The following is a 17,445-nucleotide window of genomic DNA, read 5'->3' on the forward strand; positions in this document are numbered from 1 at the left end:
TTGATAAATGTCTAAGAGGATGGACAAAGATAAAAAGAGAGTGGACAGATTTCCAAAATCAGGAATCAAATGGGATGTAAGTACAAATACTGCTCCCACTAAAAGGGTAATAAGGAAATATTTCAAACAAGTCTATAAACTAATTTAGATGAAATGGAACAATTCCTTGGAAAGGACAAACTTCAAGCTATTCAATGTATCCAACATATAAATTATTCTGAATTCAAGAAATTAGAGGAAAACCTCCTCAACAAAATATAATCAAAATGGAATGTTTTAATATAAAATATATATAAAAAATTCATACTCTACAACCAAATGGGGTTTATTCCAAGGATGTACGACTGGTTCAATATTCACAACCAGTCAGGCTACAGAAGAAAAATCAGATGATCACATCATTTGATGGAGGCAAAAAGTCTAACACTCATTCATAACAAAAAAGACTTAGCAAATTAAGAACAGATGGGAATTTTCTAAACTTGATAAGAAAAATCTGGGGAGGGAAAAAAAGCCTCAGCTAACATCATACTTGATGAAAACTTGAACATTTTCCTCCTAATTTGAGGAATCAGTCAAGGGCATTCTTTCTTACTACTATTCAACATCAGGTTACTTACTACACTATAACTAGTGTAGTAAGAAAACAAAGTAACAGATATATAGATGGGAAGGAAGAAATAAAACTCTATATGCAGCTGACATGTCTTTGCAGAAAAGCCTGAGGATTCTACCCAAAGAAATGGCTACAAATAATGTGGGTTCACCATGGTTGCAGGATACCAAAATATCACTCCAACAATTACCTTTCTACATACTACTAAAGATCATATGGAAAAATGAAAATGTAAAAATCAATGCCATTTATGATCACACACACATACACACACACAAGACACACAAAACCCCTAGATACAATTCTCTACAAAAATGTACAGAAACTGTATGATGAAAAACTATAAAACAGTAGTGAAATATCAAGAATGACTTTAACAACTGAAATGTCATACCATGTACGGTGTTCATGATGCTGATTCTCAATAAACAGAGCTACAGATTTCAACCAATTCCTGTAGAAATCCAAGTAAGATTTTTTGGTATCCTAAGATTTATATGAAAAGTCAAAGGAATTAGGAAAGCTAAATCAATTTAAATAAAAATAAAGAGAGCGGAAGCACGTTACCCGATTCTGAGGGTTACCACACAGCTATAGAAATTAAACAGATGGACCAAGAACAAGTCTGAAAAAAGTCTGTTTGGTGTTTAAAACCAAATAAAAAAGTTTTCTAAAAATGTAAGCTTTAGAGTCTTAACTGGTGGAATAAAATGTGTTCTCACATGTGCATTTATCACTTTACTGCCTGTCTTCAACGGGCTAACCCTGCCGACACTGGGCAGCGATGAACGTGTACGTGACGTGCACGGGGACAAGGCCCATTGCGCCTGCAACGCTGCCCTGGTCCCACGTAAACATGTGAATCCATGACAAAGTGCTGTAAGCTGGGCAGAGAAGTCCCCAAAGATTTTCGTTTCATTCGCTCTTCTACATCTCCACCTTCTTTTTATAAAAACTCCTGAGATAACACTGCAGTGAAGTGAAGGAGAAACATGCAGCTAAGGGTTTTACCTCGTGCACAAGAAACCCTGCTCTCTCCCTCACAGATGAATTCTCAGACACAGAATAAGGCTCTGGGCTCGGTCAATCTCTAAAACGCATCTCTACCGGACTACTGATGGTCTGGGATGGAAGATTTCCTCACAGTGAAGATACTTGGCGGGTTTCTCTCTGGTAGGTCCGATCTAATGCCACGGTAGATGTTTCATCTGGCAAAAGGTTTTCCTCAGTGGTTACATTCAAGAAGTCTTTCCCCAAAAGGAGTTCTCGGAGGGTGACTGAGGACTGCCCGCTTGTGAAGGGTCTTCCCACTTCAGTTACACGGACAGGGTTTCTCCCAGTATGAATCCTCTGATGCTGAGTGAGGGACGAGCTGCGACTGAAGGCTTTTCCACACTCACTGCACTTATAGGGCTTCTCTCCGGTGTGGATGATGGCGTGTCGAATGAGGTTGGTGCTCCAGCAGAAGGATTTCCCACACTCCATGCATTCGTAGGGCTTCTCCCCGCTATGAATCCGCTGGTGCCTCGTGAGCCCTGACCGGCGGTTGAAGGCCTTCCCGCACTCTGAGCACTCGAAGGGCTTCTCCCCAGTGTGGATGCTGAAGTGTCGAATGAGGTCTTTCCTAGTGCTAAAGGCTTTCCCACATTCTTTGCACTCAAAGGGTTTTTCTCCAGTGTGGGCCCTTTTGTGCAAGATGAAAGTAGAGCAGTGGGTGAAGGCCCTTCCACACTCAGTGCACACAAATGGCTTCTCCCCAGTGTGGATCCTCTGGTGTCTCTTGAGGTACGACCTGTGGTTGAAGGCCTTCCCGCACTCCAGGCACTCAAAGGGCTTCTCCCCAGTGTGGATGACATAGTGGTGAATGAGGGCCGCACTCTCACAGAAGGCTTTCCCACACTCACTGCACTCATAGGGCTTCTCCCCAGTGTGAGTCTGCTGGTGCCACACGAGGTAGGACTTGTGTTTGAAGACCTTGCCACACTCGAAGCATTCATAGGGATTCTCGCCACTGTGGATGATGTGATGTCGAAGGAAGCCTGGCCTATGTCGAAAGACTTGCCCACATTCTTTGCATACAAAGGTTTTCTCGCCGGTGTGTCTCCTCTTATGCAAGACGAAATTGGAGCGGTGGGTGAAGGCCTTCCCACATTCGTTGCACTTATAAGGCTTCTCTCCACTGTGGATCCGCTGGTGCTGGGTAAGGTAGGACTTGCGGTTGAAGGCCTTCCCACACTCCATGCACTCATAGGGTCGCTCCCCCGTGTGGATCATGTGGTGCTGGAGGAGGTGTGTGCTCTTAATAAATGTTTTCCCACACTCGGTGCATTCATAGGGCTTCACTCCAGAGTGAATCTTCTCATGTCCAGCAAGAAGGTGCTTTTTATTAAAAGTTTTCCCACATTCACTGCATTTAAAGGTATTTTCCTCTTCCTGAATCACGGGATCTTTACCTGATCCACACGAGTCATGGTCATGGACAGCACCTCCTGGATGGGTCAGCTCCTGTGCCATCTGTGAACACGCGCCATCAGCTGCCCCTAAACCATCAAGCTCAGGGCTTGTTTTCTCAGGGAACTTCTCTCTCCTGGGTTCTAAGCCCGGTCTCAAGTGTCCTTCCTGCATTTCTGATGACCCACTCTGATCCTTGGTTTGACCCAGCTGGAAGTTCCCTGGGTCTCCTTGTCTTAGTTCCTGGAACAAGGCCCCCCCAGACAGGGCTGGTGCACAACTGGAAAGTTCTGTAGTCGTGGGTTTTCCCTTGACATCTGAAAGAAACCCAATGTACAGAAAGGCCTGTTAGTAATGATAACACAGAAAATATATCATCAGCATTTCAGTGAAAAGAATGAAGATGAAAATAGTGCCTGTCTCTGTTATGTTTTATTACCTCTGAATCTTGGGACCTGGGGGGGGGGGGGGCCCTAGGTATTAGACTGTTGACACCATGAAAGGGAGACCCAGGAGAAGCTAGATAGGAGACGGGTCTGGAGTGGAGACACCGCTGCAATTCCGTACTGGATGTAGCCAGAAAGACTAATAAGAATGTTGTATGTTTGGTTTTGTCTAAGCGAGGACATTGTTGTTAAGAACACTAGAAAAGGGTACCTAATGGAGCCCTGATAGAAGACAGAAAGTGTGTAAAGTTAACTTTCCCCCAAAAGAAGTATGATCTTTATCCCAGCTCCAAGGAGGTAACCTCTCAACGCTGTGTAGTTTCAGAGTGACAGACCTGTCTTTGTCATTCATGGTGGGTGCCTAGGAATGCACCTGATACTTTATGACAATATATAACTCATCGTGGGCCCCTTGTTTATACCAAAGAGATGACTCACAGGGTAAGGTCTGGCCACATCGGAAAACTCAACTATGTAATTAGAAAGAGTGAAGCTTTGAGTCACCAGGTATCAGCTGGACCTCTGGAAAGGAACAAAGGCCTAGAGACTGAGTCTCATGGGCAATGACTCAATTAAATACGCTTCTGTAATGAAGGCTCAATAAAAATCTGGATACTGAGGCTTCGGCCAATTTCCTGGGTTGGCAATATCCACGGACCTATTGTCACATATGGATCCAAGGAGGTACCAAGTCACTGAAGACACAGGAGTTCAGTATTTGGAACACTTTTGGCTCCTCTTCCAAGCTGTACCTTTGTCTGTACCAAACATGACAGTGTAACAGTTTTTAGGAAGTTTACTGAGTCTATCAGCTCATTAAGCCTGAAGGTAATTCTGGGCAATCTTTGAGCTTCCAGTGGCTTCAGATGACTTGGGACGATGTGGTACTCTTAGGAGTTCTGTGTTCTTAGCTTTGAGCTTGGCTGGCTGCGTGCAACAAGAGATCCAAGGGAGTTTTCCCTTGCACAGGAGGTGCCCATGATGTGAGTCCTACTGGCATCATGGGACTCACCACAAAAGAAAAAGTACAAAGGTCACAGTAGCCTTAGGAGACAGAATGTACAAAGGGGCTGAATGCACGAAGACGGTACTGATGAGGATCCAGAGAAAGGGAGGACAGAAGGAAAACAGGATTCCCAAATTTCTGACAAGGGTGACAGTGAGGCCTCCCAGGACAAGGCTCATAAGGCAGGAAGTGAGCAGGACTGGGCTGGACACGAGTCTGGTTTGCCCGAGGAGCAGTATGGTGAATAGACTTGCAAAATACACAAGATCTACATGAGAACACAGTAATGCTGTACTTGAAGACATCCATGGTGAAAAAATTCTCCATATAAATCAATGGTAATTTCTTCCACACTTTATGTCCTGAGAAGTTTCCCAGGAACACTCTAATTTGGCATAGTGGGGAAACCTGTATGTCCATAATTACTCAACAAAACCCGAGCCAGTGGGGGGGGGGGGGGAGGGTCACTTAATAATATAAAACTGACAATGCTACCCAAGTGAAGAAAAAAAATTCAGTACAATTCCCTATAAAATGGCAACTGGGTCATCAAGGAACTTCATAGTTCGATGGTAGGACTTATAGGAAAGATCAGACAGGCAAGATTAAGGAGAAGGATACCTACCACCTCAGATGAGAGTACTGTGATGTGTGTACCTACCACCTCAGATGAGAGTACTCAGACACGGTGGTACTGGCACAGAGAGAAGACAAATGGAGAAGAGAAAAAGAACAGAGAGCTCAGAAAACACACACACACACGGGACTCTGGTGGATGGTAGAGGAGGCAGACAGCTCAGTTGTAAAAAGAGAGAAAACACAGTAAACGGAGCTAGAAAAACTGATGTCACCCTGGCAAACTGTATTCCGATCTCACACTCATTCAAATTCGACCTCAGATCAAAAGGAGTTAAATATCCAGATAAAATAAACAAGACTATTTTCCTGATGTTGGGGAATACAACAAGATTTTTACACAAGACAGAATCATTATTATGTAAGAACATTACACTAAAATAAAAAGCTCTATTCAAGAAAACATACTTTAAGTAAGCGAAAAAACAATACTGAAAATTATTATTATAGCTGCAGCACCCATAACCAATGATAGGTAAGTGTAAGGACTACACCGAGTGAGATAATAGAAAAATAGGTATTTATCATGAAACGACACTCCAAGGAGAAAATACAGACTGACCGAGATCATATGAGCAGGTGCCAAAGGTCCTCCAGGAAGGAAAAGCAAGCAGAGCCCACATGAGATACAGTTTCATCGACCTGATACCTGAGAGTACCAGACACTGGGCAGAATACTGTCAGCAACCAAGGAGCCCTACAGTACCGAGTACCGGGCAAAGCACAGGCCGAAGGAACCTCCACGCAGTCCCGGGGCAAGTGTGAGCTGGTACATGTCCTTCAGAACACCACAGCCGTTAGCCAATGAGCAGGTGAGCCTGCATGGCCTATAATCCAACATGTCACCCCAGGAGACATCAGAGACACCACCATCTCATGCAAGATGACCGACACAGGACTGCTCCTGGAAGCTGCACCTATGAGAGTCAGAACGTGTGAGTAACGGAGCGCAAAGTTGGTGAACATGCCGAAAGACAGGAACTTTCTTACTGCTTTTCTTCGATTGTGAGGATCTGAGCCCATCTGTATAATGAGTCGAAAAAAAGTGAAGTCACATTACACAACAAGCAGAATATGAATGAAGAAAACAGTTTCCTGCAAAGGTGTGCTCTAGACTCTGACTCAGAACTGGCCAGGGCCAAGGGCAAGACCTCTCCCGCTCGATGGTAGGGGAGCTGCAGACCCTGGAGCCTGAACAAGTGCGGTAAGGTCGAGGATCAAGCAATGGAGGAGGCGGACCTGACTTTCAACGCCAAGACCCACTGAGACATCATGGCTGGGGCAGTGGGAAACCCTGGAAGTGAGTCCGAGCCCCTGAGGTAACTCGTGCAGGACACAGAGCTGACCAGAGGCCCAGCAGACGCAGAGGCTGGTTATGAGGCTAGCAGCAACCCCCAGAGAAAAGACGATGGGAATGTGCACTGAGCCTGGGGACCGGTGTGAGGGAGGTGGTGCAAGTGATGGGTTCGGGAGACGGAGGAGATGTGAAATGCACGGGACTGGGGCACGGCCGGAAGTGGGGCTGGAGGGAGCTGGGGGTGTGAGGAACTCTCGGAGGCTGTCTCCAGTCTCTAACCTGCTTGGGTGGCAGGACCATTCCCTGAAACTTGGGAGGTGGGAGGAGTCAGCGACCTTCTGGGCCCCTTGGCAAGAATGCTGACTTCGGGTCAAAGGGCTCCGTGGCTTCCAAAACAGCAGGAAGCCAGAACAAGAAGCTTCCCCAGGGAACCAGGGCCAGCGGTCTCCTGCTGGTCTCGAGCCTGGAGAGTCCCCCACCTGCCCACACCTTGGCTCGTACCTGCATAGGCGCTCTGAGACAGGTGTCCCTTCAGCATCCACAGCTCCTGCCTGTGCTCCAGCTGGTAGATCAGCTCAGGTCTAGGAACAGGACACCCTGTTCACAGAGAAAGAAAGAAGATGCTAGGGTTTGTGTGAAAAGAAAGAAAATCCCTCAATCTAGTCTGGGACTTCAGAAAGTGGTTATGACCTTGGAATGAAGCTACTCCCATCCAAACTAATAAAATACTAACCTGTCGCCTAGAAATAGGCATGAACACCACTCTTGGGATCCAAAGACTTTAGACAGTAGTGCTGGCTGTGTAGACAACATCTATCCTGACTTCCAGCACACAGAATCCCAGGGAATAAGACCCCCTCCTTCCAGAAAGTGTTTTTTAACCAATCCAAGTGAGTGAGTCTCACCCAGGTGCGCATCAGCACCTCCTGGGATGTTGGGTTCTTAGCCAATGGAAACAAAATCTCTGTAGGTGAGGCCCATTATCGGTCTCAGCTCCCAGGTCATGCTCCTGACACGTCTTCACTGAAGTGTGCCTCCTGGGCCCAGGTGCTTCATTCCTCTGCCACGTTATTAAGGAATTTTTAATCCCCACAGTAAATGAAAAACTAGCATTTACAGGGTATAACCATACACAGGGACTGTGTCAAGCTATTCACATACATTATGTTGTTTCAAGTGGAAAAGAATTTATGGAATTTAAAGAACTGATATTTAAAATACTGACTCTTCATTCAAAACAAGGTATGTGTCTTCATCGATCTAAGTGTTATTTTAGATCCTCAGCAAAGTCTTTTTGTAGTTTCAGGTGTGATAACCTGGGTCTGTGAGGGCTGATTCCCTAGTTGCCACTTTATCTGGAAAGATGGATCTCATCAAAATCTTTCCATGGTCAAGTTTAGAGGGTGGGGGGAGGGATGTGCCCCCAGGGGCAACTAGGATAACCAGTTATCATGCAAGGCTGAGGTGTCCCCAGAGACTACTGTGCTGGGACGCAGGTTTAACCAACTGGGCCAGCAGTTGGTGGGCAGTACCACTGGGTTAACTGTGACAGACCAATCACACTGGCTCGTCCTTCTAGAGGCACACCTGGTAGAGTGTCCCGGTACTGGTCCCTCATGTGATATAAGGGATCCACAGCAACATAGAGTGGCACGCCCTCCTCAGATGCCTTGGCACAACAGGCTTAAATTGCTTGAGGGCAAATCTTACCATTGTTGCAGTCTGACCCCTCACCCAGCAGGGTGTAAGGGACCCCATTCATGGAGACCCATGATTCAATGTATAATGGAGAGAAAAAAAGTGTATAGAATATCTTGTTCCTGCTCCCCGTTAAGATACCTCAGGATGTTTCTCACCTTATTCTTGATTGTACAACCTCTGGCCAATGTGTTTAGGGACTTCTGACAGCTGCTGCCCACCAGCAGGCCAAGAGTCTCCTCCTTAAAATCAAACCAACACAATCAGGATACTGATGCTGCCGCCATTGCTCCTCTAGATGTAAGCTCAGCCCCTTTCTAGGGTGCCTGGGGCACCCTAAAAAAGGAGGCCACCACTCACAAGGCCACTTGGGACTGCCAGAAGCTTCTTGGGTAAATACCCAAAGAAATGAAAAATAGCCAGGGACAGAGAGGTGACAAAAACAATTATGCTGTGGACCAGGGCCATCCCAAGGAGGCTGCTACCCAGAGGCCCCAGGCCCTCCCTGCTGCTCCTCTCACCAGTGGGAGACAAATTCAATATGGGGCTTCGGGAAGCTGAAAGCTCAAGAGAAAAAGGAGGGGGTGCACTTTAAAACTTATGTACCAAGGAAACACCAGGTCTAGAATACATGACTCATTCTAAACTAGCTATTTATTTATTTATTTATTTATTTTTAAAGATTTATTTATTTATTTATTTGACAGAGAGATCACAAATAGAGAGGCAGGCAGAGAGAGAGAGAGAAGCAGGCTCCCTGCTGAGCAGAGAGCCCGATATGGGACTCGATCCCAGGACCCCGAGATCATGATCTGAGCCGAAGGCAGCGGCTTAACCCACTGAGCCACCCAGGCGCCCTAAACTATTTATTGATTCAAAAGAGTAACAAAGCACTAGATACAGAGAGAGAGAAAATAAGAGATAACTAAATAGGGGCGCATGGGTGGCTCAGTGGGTTCAAGCCTCTGCCTTCATCTCAGGTCATGATCCCGGGGTCCTGGGATCGAGCCCCCAATCGGGCTCTCTGCTCGGCAGGGAGCCTGCTTCCTCCTTTTCTCTGCCTACTTGTGATCTCTGTCTGTCAAATAAATAAGATCTTTAAAAAAAAAAAAAAAAAGGATAACTAATAACACATGATATATAACTAAAAGTCTAGAATTTGACAACTGGAAATGCAAAATTTACATACTAAAAGCTTACGTAAGTTATATAAAATAATTACGTACGGCATCACAAAATTTGTATTCCAAAAAAAATTATATCACCAAAAGAAAACACGGCATTGAATGGCTTTTCTGATTCTATAATACAGGTTCTGAGTTAACTTTATAATTTGCTAAAATGCACCAAGTGACAAAACGTCACAAATTTAATCAATACTAGGGCTCAAATCATAGCCATATTGGAGATTCCACTTAGATATTATTCCGCCCAAACTTAAAAAGTAGCAAAATGCAAAGGAAAAATAGGTATGTCTCACTTAAACTGTAGACTTGCCTATTTTTCCCCTACTCATACCCATACCCACTGTCCTAAAACATCCCACTCTGGGCATGGATGCTCTGACACAACATGTAATTAAATTTTTGGTGCTTACAAATTGACCCGGTAAAATGGGACCCATAGACACCAGTTAAGGTAATGAATATGGCTCAAAGGAAGCTGGGAAAGGGCCTCCATGCAGTAAAACTTCACATAACAGCTAATCAATAAAGGAATGACTGTCCCATTGCTTCTCCATTTGACAGCTCAGTTTTATGTGCTCTTAACTCTGGGAAAAAAACAAAGGGCACCTCACAGTGGGTTACTACAATCTTAATGCGGTGGTCAATCCATTAGGGTTCCTGGGAAGGACCAAGTGTGTCTGCCCCTAAATGTTGTTACTAAGCCCAAATTCCCAATGTGATCATATCTGGAGAAAGGGTCGGTAAGGAGGTAATTAGGGTTAAATGTCACCAGCCCCAATCTGGTAGGACTGGTATCCTTAAAAGAGGATTAAGGGGGCTTTCCAAGCCAGAGGCAAGGCCATGTGAGGACAGAGCACCAAGGCACAGCCAGGAAGAGATCATCAGAAACCTGTCTGCCTGCACCTCGGGTCTGGGGCTTCCAGACTCCAGAATGACACGAAAATAAGCTGTTGTTTAAGCCACACAGTCTGGCAGCCAGAGCTGATTCATACAATCCATACTGCCAATACCCCATATAAATAAAAAATGATAGCCAATCAACAACCCAGTGATTATCTTGGGCTCACAGATCTGGCTAACCCTGTTTAGTACCTCAACAGCTTCTCTGCCAGCCTGCCTTTACTCTGAAGGTCAACACTTCTATTTTCCAGGCTGCCTGGGAGGCTGGCCCCACGGTTCTGCCACCGTGCAATCTGTGCACTCAAGATCTTCACCACACCCACCTTTCTCCAATAATACAGGTACGGTATATCGGTTATAGCCTTATGCATTCATTATGCATACATAAATCCAATGTCTTTCAGTCCCACCGTGGGGACAGTTTTAGCTAATACAACTACCTCGATATTATCTGAGGCCTGGTGACTACATTACTACTCATTTACGGACTTTATTTAATCTCACTACTGCTGCTGTTTACAGATCAGCCCACCTTAAATGGGGTTCCCCCCGACAAAGACTCTAAATCTACTCAAAATACTGTTAACAGAACAAGCTCAGCACAGCTCCTGAGAACTCTCTAAGGCAGAACAGAACCCAGTCTGGGTCCTCTGGCATAACTCCACCAGGAGGTGGCAGCTTCTCCTGTCCTCAGTCCCCTGCCAGATGTTAAGGTGTTGCAGGAGGTCAGCCCCCCCTCCCCCAGACCCTTTGGCTATCTGGAAAGTCCCCTGAGGTTAAGAGTGAACAGGTACAGGAGTTCGTGGACCATTAAAAGGACACTGCTTCCCATCATACATGATGCAGCTCAGTGGAATGCGGCTGCTTTCTATCCCTTAGCCAGAATGTTCCAAATAAAAAATGGGACCTAACAAACATTACTTTGGACAAACATTGGGGGTTATCTTAGTGCTGGATGCCCTGATTAAATAATAAATGGTCCCATCTCTACATTTATCATAATCTGCTGGGCCATTGCCTAAAAATGGTCTGCTTTAGAGTAAAGAACCCTTAATCTCCGGTCTCTTGGGCACCTGGGTGGCTCAGTTGGTTAAGCAACTGCCTTCAGCTCAGGTCATGATCCCAGAGTCCCGAGATTGAGACCCGCACTGGGCTCCTAGCTCCTCGAGGAGTCTGCTTCTCCCTTTGACCTTCTCCCATCTCACGTTCTCTCTCTCTCTCAAATAAATAAATAAAATCTTAAAAAAACAAAACAAAACAAAAAAAAGAATCTCCTGTCTCACAGACACTCCAAATAGAAGTCAAAATCATCTATCTCTACACATGCAAGGGCCACAATACAAGGCACTGCCAGGACATTCCTTATCCCCTTCAGAGTTGTAGACAATGGACACACATTTCACTTCTCAAATGATGCAATGCTACTTATGCTCTGGGAAGAGACATTCAATAGAGCTTTCTGGGCCCAAACATGCCCCAGACTTGCTCCTAATAGCTGTTTTAAGTAAAAGACAAAATCGTCACTTCAAACAACTCCTTTTCAAATTCCAGTGTGACAAAGAACCCCTATAGGGTCTCTATCTTGCCTTAATAAAAGGCCTCTTGACCTACTTACACTCCACACTAACACCACTGTTTCAACCAAACATGGCAAAACCCCCACCAACTCCAGAGGGTACTCACTTGCAAAGAATACCCCACTCACACACCCAGACAACATCATCCCAGACCAGTACCTCAACCATGAAGGTGACTCCACCCGGATGCTAAAACCTTCACCCCAACTAATGTCCACAGACTGCCTCTCCTAAGACAGAAATTAGACACAGGGCCTTTTCTGGTTTCCTCTTTTAGGAATTCTATTATGTTCCTGAGGTGACTTTTAAAAAACTCCTAGGGGGGAAAGGTCTGGGGAACCAATCATGTGATTCTAATATTGGAACATTCAGTTCCATCCCAGCTTCCTCTGTGGAGGCAAGAAGGGCTAGAGATTGAGTTCAATCACCAATGGCCAGTGAGTTATCTATCAATCATGCCTATGTAATGAAGCCTTCCCAACTAAAGCAGTTCAGGGACTTTCCAGGTTGGTTAACACACAAGGTGCTAGAAGGGTGCCAAGCCTGGAGGGCATCGGCGTTCAGTGTCCTGTCCTAAGCACCTAGCCCTTTGCATCTCTTCCATTTAGCACTTTCTAAATATAATTCTTTATAAGAAACAGGTAATATTAAGTAAGTCTTTCCTAAGTTCTGTGAGCCACCATGGTAAACGATCAACTGTGAGAAAGGGGTCCTATCTCTGACTTACAGCAAGCTGATCAGAACGGGTGACAACCTGGACTTGTACCTAGCACCTGAAGTGGATGCGTGGTAGGGGGAGGGGCCAGCCTAGGCCACTAAGCCCTTAACCTGCAGGATCAGGACTAACCCCAGGGGGGCAGCATCAGAAATGCATGGTGTGAAAACAAAATTGTGATATCAAGAGTTGCTGAGTAGAGGAAAAAGATTTTTTCTTTTACACACAACTACCACACACAAAGGCATGTATGTACATGTGTGCCTGCGTGTATACACACAAATACACACATATAGAAATGTAAGACCTACAACAGCATTAACCTCCCCGTTCTGTCACTAAGTAACCTCTACAAACTAAAATCCTGGAAGTACAAGTTACTACAGGCGGAATGCTGTGGGAATTTAAACGAGTAGAGCATGACGATACCTGAAGAATCCTGCTTGGTCAGTGCTCAGGGTATTTGTGCTGATGATTATGAACTGCTTTTTAACGTGATCCATGTTTAATTTCTCTTCTCTTCGGAGAAAGAATCATTTGGTGGCAATTCCTTTGGTGGCAGGTCACCACGAAAACTCAGCAATGAAATCTAAATGATATTAAGTCCCAGTGTCCTAAAGCTGCCTACGCAGGGCTGCAAACCCAAGGCTACTCCCTCTATTTTAAAGGGAAAAGTACCCACAATCAGAGTGTGAGGCGAGTGAAGAAAGTATATTAAGATTCAGCACTAAACCCAGACTGGCCAGGAACATTTATGGCAGGGCGTCTCTCAATGCCAACTGATGCACTGTTCCTAACCTCTCTGAAACAAGGCTTCTCAACCTGGCATAATTATTGAGGTTCATGGGCATGATTATTTATATCAAGATAATTCTTTGCTAAGAACACAAGGAAGAAAACTGTCCTGTGCTTTGTAAGGATGTCCAGCAGCATTCCAGGTCTCTGCCCACTCAGTGCCTGTCCCACCTCCATCCCACCTGGGACAACCAAAATGTCTCCATACACTGCCCAGTGTCCTGGGGGAACGACATTTTCCCTGAATGAGAACCACAGGCATAGTGGGTTATAACCCAAGAACAGGAAGACGAGAGAATGTGAGGTGGAGGGAGGAGCCTCCGCGAGAGCTGCCGGTCAGGACACAGATGGCCGCGACCGTGTGAGAGGCTGAAATGCCCCAGAACACGCAGCAGCAGACACGACAGCCAGCAGAGTGAGCTCCAGCGGAGTGAGCTCCGGGAAAGCACTGAAGGTGAGGGGTGAGGTCAGCAGGAGGAGAGCGTGGACTTTTATTCTGAAACATTTTGTTACGAAATATTTAATCTATCTGGCTGTTCTAGTTTTGCTTTTTCTCTTCTCACTGGCAGACGTAATTCCAGTTCTCCAAGAACAGACACGTCTCATCCTCGGCTCTGGATTTATAGTTCCCCTTTCCCTCAAATTGAACAGCCTGTGCTGATTCTACCCAAGGAGAGAAACACCGAAGCTGGTGCTTCTCAACCGCAGCACCCGGGACGCAGCAGGCGGCACAATTCGTCACTGAGCGGGCGCTGTCTCATCCATCAGAGAGGGTTACGGCCATCTCCGGACTCGAACCCTAGATGCCAGTCCCAGCTGCACCCACGGCAAGACAACCCAGAGGGCACGCAAACATTGCCAAATGTCTCCTGGGGGCACAACTGCCAGCTGCCGAGGAGCATTACTCTAACGTCTCTCGACCCGGCAGAGGATGCTGGCCTGGCCCTTGAACCTCGGGACCACCACGGAGGCACAAACACAGAGAAGCCCCATAACTGGGACCATGTCCTTTGGGACAGTATCTGTCCGCACTGAAGGCAAAGGCCTCCCGGGGGCCTGCCTGACTCACTCCCTCCTTGGAGAACATCCCATCACTCACAGGCCTGCTAAGGACACTTGAGTCAATCAGGCTCGTGCAGTCAGCTCCCCCTCCGGAATGTGAAATCAGAATCTCGGATGGAGGCCAGTCTGTGCTGGGCACTGGGGTGACAGGTCCAGAGAAGTACTGGCTCCGGTGGCCGTTCCTGCCTCAAGAACACCCCACACGGCCCGGCAGCAGACAGACAAAGAGGAACAGTATAAGCACACCAAGATGCGGAGATGAGGCATCTGGGGGCCGGAGAGAGCAGGGACCGGTGGCCAGTCCTGTCACTACCTGATGAGGCAAAAAAAAAAAAAAAAACCTTCTTGCATACAGAGACAATAGCAGAGAGAGCCAGAGAGAGAAGCCAGGACAAGAGACCAGAAGCCACGGCATCATCGTCGTGGTTCCCAGTTCCTCTACCAGAGCCTCACGGGACCAGCTGGAAATCCTCCCCTTGGGTTCTGCAGAACACCCCCCTTTCCTTCCACGGTTTTCTAGGAGCCAAAGAGGAACTGTTTCTTGCCCAAACAGACACAGGAGAGCAGGTCCAAAGAGATTAACCTAGAAAATGGCTGAAGCTGCAGGGAGGAGGGTCACGGGGAGGGCTCCAGCTTCTTGACCAGCCAGGCCTGGAGCCAGAGGGTGTTCTGACAAGGAGGCAGCAGCTGTCCCCATGGTGGAGTGGGGAGGACTTACCCAGAGACACCAGAAGTCCACAGTTTTCCAGCATCACCTCCTGGTACAGGGTCCTCTGGGCCGGGTCCAACTGCCCCCACTCCTCCTGGGTAAAAGTCACGGCCACATCATCAAAGGTCACAGATATCTGCAAAGTCAAAGAGAGAGAGTAGCGTTGGCCTTGGGGCTGCTGGATGGGATCAGAGCTCATCCCTACATCCCTGGTAAAGATGCAGAGTGATCAAGGCTCCGATCACCCAGTACCTCCTGAGGGCCAAGCTCTGTGCTGGGCTCGAGGGGGAGGTGGGCCCTGCTCTGGATGTGCTCCGGTAGTGTAAGGGAGAAGCCTCCTCCGTGGGAGGCCCTGGAAGGTCACACAGACAATGAAAATGACTCAAGGACTGGGAGATGCAGACAGCAAGGGCTCTAGGACGTCAGAGGAATGAGTAAGCATGGTAATAACGGTGTCAGTAACAACAGCAGTACCTGAGCCTCACTGGTCCTGCTAGCTGCCTGCCCCATGCTGAGGGCTTCGCATCCCGGGTAAAGGGACTACAAGTCCCCAGGTCTTAAGTCAGTCTCCTGTGGCTTGCATCCAGACTCCTGAAACCGACACTTGCCAGCTGCGTTACCAAGAGGACATCACTTCTCTGAGGCTTGGTTTCTGGACCAATACAGTAGTAATAGTTCCCACTTCAGCAACAGCTGTGAGAGTTAGACAGGAGTGACTCAGTGCTCAGCGGGCTCTGGGATCTGCAGGTGTCTCCAGTCTGGGAGGCAAACACCTCATCATCTTGGTGCCACCGGCCCTGAAAGGCTGAGGGAGCCCCGCCAGGCCAGCAGCCTCACATCGTGCCACCCAAAGTGCGGTTTCAGGACCGACTACTCTAGCACAGCACTAACAAGCCTAACCGGGCCCTTCGGTCTAACCAGAGTGACTGCAGCAGATGGAGGCTGTGAAGCACTTACCCCGGGTTTTGCTCTTAAATACATTTACTTCCCCCCAAATATTTCCTTGAACATGCACAGAGGAGCTGCGCCCTCCTCACCAACCTCATGGGAAATGCAGCTGAAAGGGCGGAGTCTCCCTGGAGACACTGAGGGGCCCGGACTTGCTCCCCAGGCCCCTCCGATGCGTCTGGGAGATGCCACCATGAACCATAAGCCTTTCTCCCTCCTGAGCTGCCAGTCCTTTCCCTGGGGCTAGGGTACCTCAGGACCCGCAGCACAACTGGCTGCAAACGCCACAGACACTGGCCTCGCGGCGGGCGTGCTGAGGGTCGGTGGAGCGTCCTGCAGGACCACGGGGAGCAGCCACCGGCTTCCCTCAACAACCCGCGTCCCCCACTTCCGTCCACGCACTTGTCAGAAAAGCTGTCCGCCTCCGTCCGGTGCCCCAGGTCGCCTGCTGGAGGAGAGCAGGTGGAAAGCGTGCATCAACCCAGGGCAAGGGGGGGTGGAATTTACTCGAAGAACAACTGGAGTCCCGGGCGGAAGCATCCCTCACTCCTCCCACACTGAAGTCAGAGACCGCACACTTGAGAGTCCGGGGATCACGCGCCAGCCGCGCACACCGACACACACCCCTGTGGATACGCGTCCGGCGGCCGCCGCGGCTCCCGCCCGCCCCTGGAGAAAAACAGCAGTCCCAAAACCAACGTCCACTGACCTGCGCCTGGCCGGTCGGCGGCGCCGCCATCACGGGGCCCCCCGGTCGAGCAAGGCTGCAGCGGCGAGCACCGGGGCACCCTGCTGGCCGCACCTCTCCCGCGCGCTCTGGCGACCTCGGCGCACAGCGGGAGGCCGGACCGCTGCGTCCCCCGCGCAAAAGGCACCACGACGCGGGCGCTGCCCTTGGCGACTGCGGGGATGAGGGCGGCTGCAGAGGCCGCGGCCCAGGGGGCGGCCGGAGGTGGGGGGGTGGCACGCCCGCCACAGAGGGCCCGGACCCTACAAAATGCGGTGAGTCCTCTCCTCCTTCCCGGCTCGTTCTCCAGGCGTGGAGCCGCTGTGGCGCCGGCCCAGTCCTCAGCAAGTCAACGCCTCTCCGGGGCGAACGGCAGGGGCTAATGGCGGCGGCAGTAAAAAAAAAAAAAAAAAAAAAAAAACACCCGGAAGTTCCGCCCCCGGTACGCAAACCGCAGGAGACGCCCCGTCCGGGGCTGTCATTGGCCAGCGCCACCTCAGATGCCTTCTGGGTACTGTGGTTTTCCCTGCTCCGTGTCCTACTGCGCGAGGCGGGTCTTCGAAGGAGTTTCCTTACAGGGAAAGAATCGCGGGCAACTGAGCAGCCTTTCGTCCTGTTTTCAGTTCGAGAGGACTGGCAAGGGGCAGGAGCGAGAGCCTTCGTTCTGGGCCTGGG

The 17,445-nt window shown here is 48.4% G+C and overlaps 1 protein-coding gene across 18 annotated transcripts; it reads right to left on the reverse strand.

The window, feature by feature from the left end:
• Positions 1-848: 848 nt before the first annotated feature.
• Positions 849-17,172, reverse strand: LOC131818148 (zinc finger protein 264). Of its 18 annotated transcripts, none has more exons than XM_059152317.1 (6): positions 16,753-17,172; positions 16,446-16,488; positions 15,570-15,788; positions 15,105-15,231; positions 6,954-7,049; positions 849-3,384 (listed from the first exon to the last, which is right to left on the reverse strand). In XM_059152317.1, the coding sequence occupies exons 3-6, from the start codon at positions 15,603-15,605 to the stop codon at positions 1,757-1,759; spliced, it is 1,887 nt and encodes a 628-aa protein (XP_059008300.1). In that variant the 5' UTR covers positions 15,606-15,788; positions 16,446-16,488; positions 16,753-17,172; the 3' UTR covers positions 849-1,756. The 18 variants fall into 18 exon arrangements, with proteins under 18 accessions (XP_059008300.1, XP_059008299.1, XP_059008297.1 ...); XM_059152316.1 differs by having other exon boundaries at positions 15,570-15,853; XM_059152314.1 differs by having other exon boundaries at positions 16,446-16,491.
• Positions 17,173-17,445: the final 273 nt, after the last annotated feature.

This window comes from Mustela lutreola, chromosome 16 (genome assembly GCF_030435805.1).
Source record: "Mustela lutreola isolate mMusLut2 chromosome 16, mMusLut2.pri, whole genome shotgun sequence".
Taxonomy (NCBI): domain Eukaryota; kingdom Metazoa; phylum Chordata; class Mammalia; order Carnivora; family Mustelidae; genus Mustela; species Mustela lutreola.